Consider the following 10496-nt stretch of genomic DNA (forward strand, 5'->3'; position numbering starts at 1 on the left):
GTTATGAATTTCAATAATTTAATGCTAACCAAGAGTACAAAGTGTGAAAGTCAGTGTCTTATTTATATTGGTCTTAAAAAAGAAATCTAGAGAAAGTGTTTACACTGCAGCAGATTTCAGATTTAGCACCTTATAGAGAAGTTCTTGAAGTGTTAAGACAGCGTGGCGACACTGGTACGATACCAAGTACAAACATAAACCATGTAACAGCATGTTTTCACATTTGAAAAAAGTTACGTAAAAAGTATATTAAAACCAGTTGTTCAGTGCATTCACAGTTTGAGCTGAGATGGAATCAAGTGCTGGAGTAGAAAAGAGTTGAAGGATGACCGATTCCAAGGCAATCATATTGCAAGTCCGAAGGCACTGACAATACAATACATGGTCTTATTCTCCCATCTCACAGTACAAGTTCCTACAAAGACAAAAAAAAAAAAAAAGTTTCAGAGACAGGAGACACTTACAGTGATTAATATGAAAATGCATGCTCTTGTATGCAGATTTGTTTAAGAATCTCAAGATTGTAGCTTGCACAACAGCAAAGCGTTTAATGTATTAGGAGAGTTAGCATCACAGCCACATGGAAAAAAGGCCACGCTGTATGCTACTGCTCCAGAACAATAGCACTCTGAAAACTGACACGGCCTAGTCTCCAGGGGACTGGCGTTAACATTGTAAGTTGAAGCATCCAACAGTTTTGCTCCTTACCATCACTGGAGTTGTCCCAGAAGCAAGAGCTCGCTGTATGTAGCCCAGCACCATTCTTTTGCATAATCACACAGGTCACTGTTTGTCAGCAGAGAAGCTTTTATTAGTTTATTGTTATCATCAGTTACCATCTAGCTACATTTATGCTTAGCACAGTACATACGTGCTTATGAGTAGTTAATAGCCATGGTTCTAGCAGTTTTGTTGTTGTTAAATTCTTAGCTGTCTACCCGCTTAAACAGAAAACAAAGTAGAGCTCACCGATATACTTGAAGGGTTTCCCCAGCTTCGTGAGTTGGCTTAGAGTTTGTTCCACCACGCTTGTTGTCCACTGGTTCACTTTGCTGTGCTGGTAGGCATTGCCACCGATGGCACTTTCTATGGCCTGTTGGTGACAAACACAAAATAAGCCCCGTTGTCACTCCACGAGGATCCCGTTTATCCATCTGAACACTGAGGATGAGACACGGTACTCGTAGAAAATATCCTAAATGCTACTTGTCCGTACAGATTGCTGGAACTGTTTTCAAATGTTACAGATCTTGTAATTCAGAGTTTGAGCCAGGCACAGAAGGTACAACAATATATTCCTTCCTCTTTTCACTTTGTGGTATCTCGATTCTTCCTAATTCCTATCCTAATGTCCTGGAGCCAGACTTATGAAAAGGGTCTTGCATTTAAACAGTCTGGAAGAGACTGAAAAAAATGCACAGAATGATGGCCCATCCACACATATTCTGCTTTGGAAATGGTCTTCAGATTTTGCAGCAATCATTTTTGGAAAACAACATCAAAACAAAAATACCCATGTAATTACTGGCTACTACCAGAACAGAAGCCTTTAGCCAAACAGTCCATTTTCCTAATGAGGAGAGTTCCCCTCTAAGGCACAAAAGCACATTAAAGTTGCAGGTTTTTTCATTGATATATTTTTTCTTCCAGAAATTGTTTAAAAAATAACCACAAAATTATTTCAGATTCAGAAGGGACAGGAACAGGTATTAGAGCACACCTAGACAATTTACAGGAAGTCTGATCTTTTGGTTGTTTTGCAACGTGTTAAAAAAAAGGTGCTTGTCTGTTCTAGGAGAGGAACTCTAGATGCAAAACCCAAATCTCTCTAGAAAATTTGTGCACAGGAAATTCAGGTTTTGTAACAACCAGAAGAGTTGTTTCAAACAACTTGTTTAAGAGGAAAAGCATCTCAGAAGACCACAGTAACATGCATATGCAGACAGTTCGTAGAGAACACAGGTTTTATGCTTTGGTAACATGCAATCTGGACAGGCTTTAGCATACAACAGCTGCCTGGAAGTAGGCATACACTGCAGAGAGGAGCAGGGGAAATTATTTCAATCATCTTCTGGGTTTGTAATACACATCACAACCACAGCTAGGTATCATTTCCACTTAAAGGGTGCACAGTGGTTAAATTAATCAATGATTACCTACACTTCCATAATAACCTGCCTCTAACTAGTCACCAGATTTTGTTGAATGCTTTTTTAGCACACAGCACACAACATATCATCCTTTCACACCAAAGTGAGAATGTTAAGTTTACCTCCTTAATGATGTTACTGACTTCATCAACGACAAAGGAAGTCTACAAAGAAGCAAAATTGTAAATCATCAGTGAACGCATTCTGCCATTTACACAGTTCAAGCTTTGTAAAGAAAATAGACTTCAAGCTTAATTCATGCTTGATAGGTTGATTGCAAGTCAGATGATGCCTACTCTTCCTTTTTTGCTCATAACTTAACCATACTTACCTGAATCCAGTCAAGTGAACATTCTTAACAAAATAATGGAAAGTAACAGACGAAGTAATGCCAGCTGGACTTCTAAGTCAAAGTTTTCCAATTTTAACTAGAAAGTACTTTAAAATAATACGTATAGCATTTCCATACACGTATAAGCCCATCTTACAATAAGCATTCATGCCTATGGTTCACTGACCAGGCTGCAGAGATAACCTCAGTGCACAGACACGGCTCACGGTTAAGTGAAACCCACATCTTCAGGGCAGTGATGTGGACAAAGCATCGATTCCCAGCTCAAGGAAAAGCTGTCACTACAATTTCAGCTGGGATACAAAGAAAACTGCTTGAAAAGAGGGGGAAATCTAGCTTCTGCATTTCCTACCACCTTCAGCATTCTCTCGGGCTTCAGGCAGCAGAGATGAAGCAAGGGGAAGTTGCACAGGGAAGGCCCCAGCATTTTACTGACCTTAAAACTGGTACCTGTTCTCCCGCACGGTTAGGATACCTTTCTGTTCTAGTCCCTCAGCTGCTATCATGCCCTGTGTTGGCTCTCACATGCTGGCAGCAGCACAGCCAGGCAGCCAGCCTCCTGCCCTGGTCACAACAGCACGGGGGCGCGGTGACACTGGGCACGGCAGCTCTGCCACAAAGTGCCACTGACGCTCATGCGCGCCCAGGCTTTTACTTCTGACTTCTCTTTTTTGACCAAGCTCTGGCTTGAAGGTCTTGCAGCTTCTTTAGCTGGCAATCATGAATAAAAGCACAATTAGGGTGTTCAGGGATGACACATCTATACCTACTCAGGCCTTGGTCAGATGGTGAACTCTCTAGACAGCTTCAGAGATGCTCGACTTCAGAAAGATGCAAGCAGCTGAGTATTCTCCATGACAAAGGCAGCAACATGCCAAGGGAGAAGGGCAGGCAACGCCTTTTTAATAACTGTTCAGAGGCACTGACCTGCTAGCACACCTCAAAGCTTTCATATACTGCATAGCAAATTTGCTTTTATTTTCAGATTCTTGACTTTGATTTAATAATTTGCATTCATTTTCACACTACTTAATTTTACAGGTGCTTACACGTTAAGGAGCATCACTGTATTTACCCAAATAAGAGCTAGATTTATCACTGTATACTTTCCCACAGAGCAGAAACTGAGAACATGCATGCCAGACGCCGGCAGACATGCAGCATGTTGCCAGGCCAGATGACAAGCTGTACGCGCTTTTTCTCCACGAAGTCTAGAACTTTGCTCTGAAATGCCTGAGTAAGCAAACAAAATTCATCAAACTAAACTGAATTAAATTCAGACCACATTCTCAAGGGTATTTAGTTCTGGTTTTTGATTGAAAAAAGTGGGAAAGGGAGAGACATTGATAAATTTCAGAATTTGGTTCAGGGGGCTGTGTTACTTCCCATAACCATCCCCTTGTTTAGGATGAAAACATACATGGGATTAAATACGTGAGGCACTGAGCCCTGATACACAACATTGCGATTTGTGTGTCGTGAATAAGGTGCCAAACAATACAAGTGCTCCACCTTTCAACAAGACAATCCAAATATTTTTTTTCTTTCAAAAATAAAAGGGAAGAGCACAGAAGCTTGGTGATTTGAGCCACCCCTCCGTTCCCAACACCGTGTTTGGAAAGGGTGTTCCCGGGCAACAAGCGCCAACTGCAAGGCGTTTTTTTTTTTTTCCGTAATCCTGAACACTTCTCTAAAAACAGGTATCACAATGATGTTAGAATTGTTAATTATCTCTTATTAACGCAGCCGCACGACACAGGCCAGGCCCACGGCTGCTTCGCTATCGCCCACCGCAGCGAGGCAAAGGCCCCCCTGCGGCAGCAGCAGCACCCCCGGCACGGCACGGCACGGCACGGCCCCGGCTTTGTCTCAGCCTGCGCCACCGCCACCGGCAGGGCTCCACACCCCGCCATCCCCCCGGCACCCCGCACCGGGGCCGCAGCCCCCCGGGGCCGTTACCTCGTCCCCCGCCTGGAAGTCGTCCATGGCCCCTGCGCTCCGCTCCGCTCCGCTCCCCGCCTCCCGGGCCGCGCCCAAGATGGCGCCGTCCCCATAGCGACGGCCCGGGGGTGGTGGGCGCCGCCATGGCGCTGCCCCGGGGGCTGAGGCGCTCAGCGCCGCCCTGGTGTTCAGGCAGCTGGGTTGTGGCGGTGTCCTGGGAGCTGCTGGGTGGAGGGGGCAGAGGGAGGGACCTCGTGGGTTTGAAAGCAAACCTTGAAAGGAAGGGCTGCGGTCATCGTGTGCGTCCACAAACTGGAATAAAAAAACAGGGAAAGGCATAAAGAGTCTGTGTGTTCTTACAGCTCCAAGCCACTCTCTGTCTCACTCTTATTTTTTTTTAACATCCCGAATCGAAATTTGGGCAATGGAATTAAAGGGTACCCTTTTTACAGTTTATTTTTAGAGTTTATGGACTTGTGTGTGCGCAATTTTTACACATAACCCAAATTACCAATGATATGAATTTCTGGGGGGCTGTGTACATGGTGCTGTTGAGGTTCGGAAGGGGCCAGGTGAAGTGGAGAAATGCTCTGAAGAAAGCAGAAAATAAATTAATAGGTGCATGCCCAAAGGCCTACACTGAGGCAGGAATAATCAGCCCTGTGAATGAGGCAGGGTGCAGGCCAGCTGACTGGGTGGCAGTGCCATGGAGCAGGGTGTAGAGGGGCATATCAGATACAATTTACCTTGGTCTGACCTGTGAAGCTGCTGTTAAAAAAGGAGGTGCCATGCTGGGAAGTAGTGGAAGCAGCATTCCTGTTGTACTCTGTGCACTAAGGCATCACAGGGAATACTGTGTCTGATTTTAGACATTGTATTTCAAGAATCATCAAGGTTGGAAAAGACCTCCAAGATCATCTGGTCCAACCATCCCCCTACCACCAATATCACCCACTAAACCAAGTCCCTAAGCACCAGGTCCTTAAACCTTCCCTTAAACCCCCCCCAGGGATGGTGACTCCACCACTTCCCTGGGCAACCCCGTTCCAATGCCTGACTGCTCTTTCTGAGAAGATACATCGAATTTCCAACCTAATTTTCCACCTAACACCACTGTGAGTTACAGTCTTGGGGCCCTGAGAGCACACAAATGGGTCCCAGCTGCACCAGTCACCCCACTGCGGCCTCTGCACCAGGCCTGTCTCTGGGGTGCACCTCAGCCCTGTATCCCCACCCGTGTCCAGCCCCATCTCCTGGTGCTCCTGACCGGTGTCCTGGGACAGATCCTGCCCGATCACCTCACACTGGGACTGTTGATGGAGCCTGCTGGCAGCTCCCACCCTGCTCAGATGCCTTGGGATGGTCCCTAGTCCCTGTGCTCCTCCTCAGCTCCCCCTTGCCTTGCTCCTCAGGGCTGCTCCCGCTGGCAGAGAGCAGTGTGGATAACAAAGCATGTGAAGTCCTCCTTGGAAGTCTCCAAAAGTAGTCTAGATAATTATTTCTGACCTACTCTGGTAGATGTAACAATGTTGGCTCCAGGGATAAAGATGGACAGGACAACTGTGACTTTCTTCCCCCAGGCCAGCTTTACAAGCCTGTCACTGACGGTGATTACACTCCCTGGTTTATTTGTGGTCTTTCATTTAATTAAAGTTTTGCCTGAAATGCAGGCCCATGAAATGCATCCATATATTTTTTTTTTTTTTTGGCTTAGTTCTGTGATCCACCAGCAGTTGCTCTCTTTTTAGCAATGCAGTTGAAGAACATGATTAAGTTTGATGAGCACAGGTGGAAGTATTTGAATCTATGGAAAGTAATGAGTTTGTAAGATTGAAGGCTGGTCAATTTTTGCCGTGTGAGTAAAACTGTAGTGCTGTATTTTAAACTAAAAGCAGTATATTTTGTAACACTCAAAACACTAATAAGGGTTTCTGTAGTCTATGTGCAGTTTTATCTGGTAGAACTAGTTTGTAGGAAAGGACCTTCCAGACAAATTCCCAGACTTTGAATTAAATGGATAAAACTTTGAAATTCATTACTCACGCTTAGTTCTATAATAGACTGAACTAGGATATCCCATCCAAACATCAGGTTTACTGCTGGTAGGTAGACTAATTTTCTGCTTTTCACTAGTCTATAAAAATGAATTCTTTTGAACTGTGTGCTTTCCTCTGTTTGTCTATGTTAATTGCTTTTTTATTCAGAGTTGCAAAATTTATTTTCAAGAAAGAATCATGTGTGATACGGGTGGTATTTTCTGTGCGAGTTCTGGGGACATTGAGGTTAGTAGTATTTTCACATCTATAGTATCAGAAAAAGAAATTATGTAGAACTAAAAGCCACTTCTCTTCCTGTGTGTGGCTTGAAAACTAAGTATATTTTGCTGATATCAGTCAGCTTTCATATTCTGTTGTGCCGAGTCTCTTTTTGATGTTAGAAAAACGAATAACTTCCCATTGATTATTAGTTGCTCTTGCTGGGAACAAAACCAGAGACTTTGCAGAAGCTGTTGTAACACGAGAGCTGCTCTTTGATTGTATTTGCTTTTATCTCTTTTGGGGATGCTCCTCTGTGCATACTTCAGTCTAATTTTGGTGTCAAAGGAAGGAAAGGGGGTGGAGAACTGCCACCAGTTTTCTTTAAGGAAAGATAAACAAATAGTAAGAGTGCAACTCATCTCTTAAAAGCCGTTTACTTCCACGCATCTTTCTTTGATGGCTGCTGAAAAGGTAAGGACGTTTTTTTTTTTACTGTCCTATATGACGTTACATAGGGGAATGCGTTTTTATTTACTGAAATGGCGTTGGTTAAACTGCAAATATTTTATGGAAAGACCACAACTGCTACTTAAAATAGTGTCTTTAATGCTTATAATTTTCTTAACTAAGATTAAATGTATTTGATTGTCCTCTACAAAATGTAAAATAGCCATACATTCCAGTAGCATTTGTGAACGTTTTTATTCTGAACCTCCGTAATAGGTGTCCTAGCTACTGATGTATTACATCTGTCTTTTGGGTTAATGGATAGAGTAATCCAATTACCTCAGGTCAGTAAAGGCTCTGTGAATCTTTAGAAGATTGGTTTATTTGTACTTATTTATTGGTCATTATTTTGCTAATGCTTAAGGATCTGAAAGGAGGGAGAAAGAAGTTCAATATCACATTACATGCAAAATTGCTTTGAGAGAAAGAAGCTTGTTAAGTCAAGCATTTGTAAGCTTAAAAACTTATAAAATATGCTGCTTTTTGCACTTTAACTTGTCCTAGGCCTTCTGATTAACCTCCTGTTACATAATTACATACCACCTTAGTTTAATTTAAGAGAAAAGAGCACAGTCTTCTCAGATTGCTCTGTACGCGTGCACACCTCCCTCTCTTAAGAAGTGACCATGTTGGTTTTCTCATCTCCTTTACAGCAGCTCGAGATGATATTCTAAGAAAGCTACTCATCCATCTGTCTGACACTAGGGTTATTTTAAAGATATGATTTAAAATAACGTGTGAACAAAATACTTTGTGAGCTTTGCAATGAAGAGGAAGAAGTATCGTGGTATTTACTAACCAGGTTGCTGTTACTTTTGGTTTTACAAAGAAGGTGCTGGGCTTTGTGAGGTTAGCGGACTGTGCAAGGTAGCTAGCTAGCTAGATTGCCTGATTCGATTGGTAAATAAGAACGGAGATTTTTAAGATTGTTTTTTCCTGTCAAGAAGTGTCATTACTGGAAACACCACTTCTTTAATGCTACCAAAACCTAATTTAATGCAGACAGCTTCAGTGTTAGAAAAGCTCTTTTTAATTTATTTATTTTTATTTATTTATTTTTTAATCAGCCATGGTGAGCTTCTAAGCTCACTTGGAATTCTTCCTTGAAATGACTAAGAACTCAAATCTGTTGTGAAGCACAAGGATCATCCTATTTCAGGGAAAGGAGTATTTTATTTGTTCTTGAAGCTACCTCATCATTAAGTTAGATTTTGAGTTATCTTCATATGTACAAGACAAACTGACAGAACACAATGGTTGTTTGTGCTTAAATCTTCATAAAAATTAAAACAAAACAAAACACTGTAGGGATGTGCAGGTGCAGTAATCATACAGCTGCTGTCTCTGTGATGGATTTTATGCTTTGTTCTGTGCAGCACATGATGCAGTGAGACTCATGGAGCCTTTTTGTTCCTCTGCATAGTGCAGATGCTGTTGGACACAGGGCCCCTGGCACTTCTCTCTGCAGTAAATTTGTTCTGCTGTTTGGTGTCAGAAGATGATCCCAGTCTTTCCATCCTAGTCCCTTTTGGCAGTCTACTGCTGGCATTAGATGCAGTGCTTATACAAATTGTCACTGTGAATGGAATATGAGGTATTGCAATAAACCAGCTGTTTTGAATGGCGGTGTTTGCAGCAGCTCTGATGGGCTGAGGTTAAAAGCCTTTCGGCAGAAAGAGAACATAGCTGTGAGGAAGACAAAATGGAAACAAGGGAAGGCTCCAAACCATGCTTTCCCTCACACTACTTAAATTTGTACAAGCTTGAACAGCTGAAAACATAATTAAAAATATCTATTTATATGTGAGTTTCTAAGTAAGATTCTTTATGCCCCCAATAGTTTTTTATACTCTAAGAAGTCATCTGAAATCCATTTCCCAAAACAGGCTTGAAATATGGACATCTTGGGGCTTCCCTGTGAAGAGGGGAGGTAACCCTTTTTTAAAGAATTTGGAGGAGATATCAAACAGCAACTATTTTTGTACTTTCTTAAAAGCAGATGTTGCTTTTTTAACTGTTGTACAGGAATAGTAGCTTTGTAAGATATTCATATATTTTCTTTAAGATCACTAGAGCAGTTTTCTTTGATCCCCCCTAATAATGACTATCATGAATTCGCTAGCTCATTCTGATGCTTCAGCAGGTTTTGCTGACAACATTGTACATATACCGGCCCTTGGAAATCCTGGCAGTTCACAGAAGGCCTCACTTCCAAATACTGTAATGGCTGTTTTGGTATCTTGTATGGTGTAAAGGCTGTGTTGACTTAAAGGGAATTGAAGGCTGAAATCTGTTAGTTAATTCTTGGAGATATCCTTGAGATGAAAGATTAAAGCAGGTGGAGGTGGCAGGGGTCTTTGAAAACAACACACATGGTGTTAAAAATTGCTAGGGCTTTTTAGGTTTTAACTGAGTAATATCCTGTGAAATTGCAGTTGTTAAGGAAATAAAATGTGATTATGCCTATCTCTGTGTCTTTTGTTTCCACAGGAAACCAATCTTTTTTTTACTTCTTAACACTTCTGTGAAATGCTTTGTCCTTTTGTTGTCTGTTGAAGAGTTTAATGAAAAAAAAAAATATGTAAAAGAATGGAATGCATACTGTTTATATCAATATCAATTATTGCCTTCTGTTTTGTTTGTTTGGTTTTAACCTTAAAACTCTCAGTGTTTTAAAATAATAATCAATTTGGTCAGATTCTCATCTGAGGTACATCAGTGAAATATCTGTAACTGCTTCAGTAAACTTTTATCCTTTTGTCTTAGTGGAAAGTCTAACACTATGTATTTAGTCCATATTAACTTTGAAGCACTTAACCTGTTTTCGTATAGGTATCTTTAATATTTGGTATAGCATAACTGGAACACTTGTACATTTCCTGTAGTACATACTGAACACTACAGTAGTAATAAAACTGGTTACGGTGTCTTAACTGAATTGGATTCAACAATAATATTCTTTCTCTACTTTACTGCAACAAAATTATTTTGTGCTTTACTAAGCGTTTTACAAAAGTGAAGGTCACAAAATATATCCAGAGCATGGCTGTGAATCTGTTTTGGTTTTTATACTTCTATATTTGTACATTAATATCATCAGTTTGATATAAAAGTTGTTAGTGCGCTGAGCTAGAAATACTATCTATCTTAACTGTTTGGTGTTGGTGGGCATTAACAAAGATACTGGCATTACTGTGTGATAAATGCTTTATCTAGTCTTAACAGAAATCAGGTTATTATTAGAAACGACTCTCAAGGGGTATTTCTCTTCCTTCTCTGAGGCTTGTG

At 41.4% G+C, this 10496-nt stretch overlaps 1 protein-coding gene across 1 annotated transcript; it reads right to left on the minus strand.

The window, feature by feature from the left end:
* Position 1: 1 nt before the first annotated feature.
* Positions 2 to 4521, minus strand: DYNLT1 (dynein light chain Tctex-type 1). Its single transcript, XM_032184739.1, has 5 exons — positions 4462 to 4521; positions 2273 to 2314; positions 970 to 1093; positions 709 to 786; positions 2 to 415 (listed from the first exon to the last, which is right to left on the minus strand). The coding sequence occupies exons 1-5, from the start codon at positions 4486 to 4488 to the stop codon at positions 345 to 347; spliced, it is 342 nt and encodes a 113-aa protein (XP_032040630.1). The 5' UTR covers positions 4489 to 4521; the 3' UTR covers positions 2 to 344.
* Between the last annotated feature and the right edge of the window lie 5975 nt (positions 4522 to 10496).

The sequence above is a fragment of the Aythya fuligula genome, chromosome 3, assembly GCF_009819795.1.
Source record: "Aythya fuligula isolate bAytFul2 chromosome 3, bAytFul2.pri, whole genome shotgun sequence".
Taxonomy (NCBI): domain Eukaryota; kingdom Metazoa; phylum Chordata; class Aves; order Anseriformes; family Anatidae; genus Aythya; species Aythya fuligula.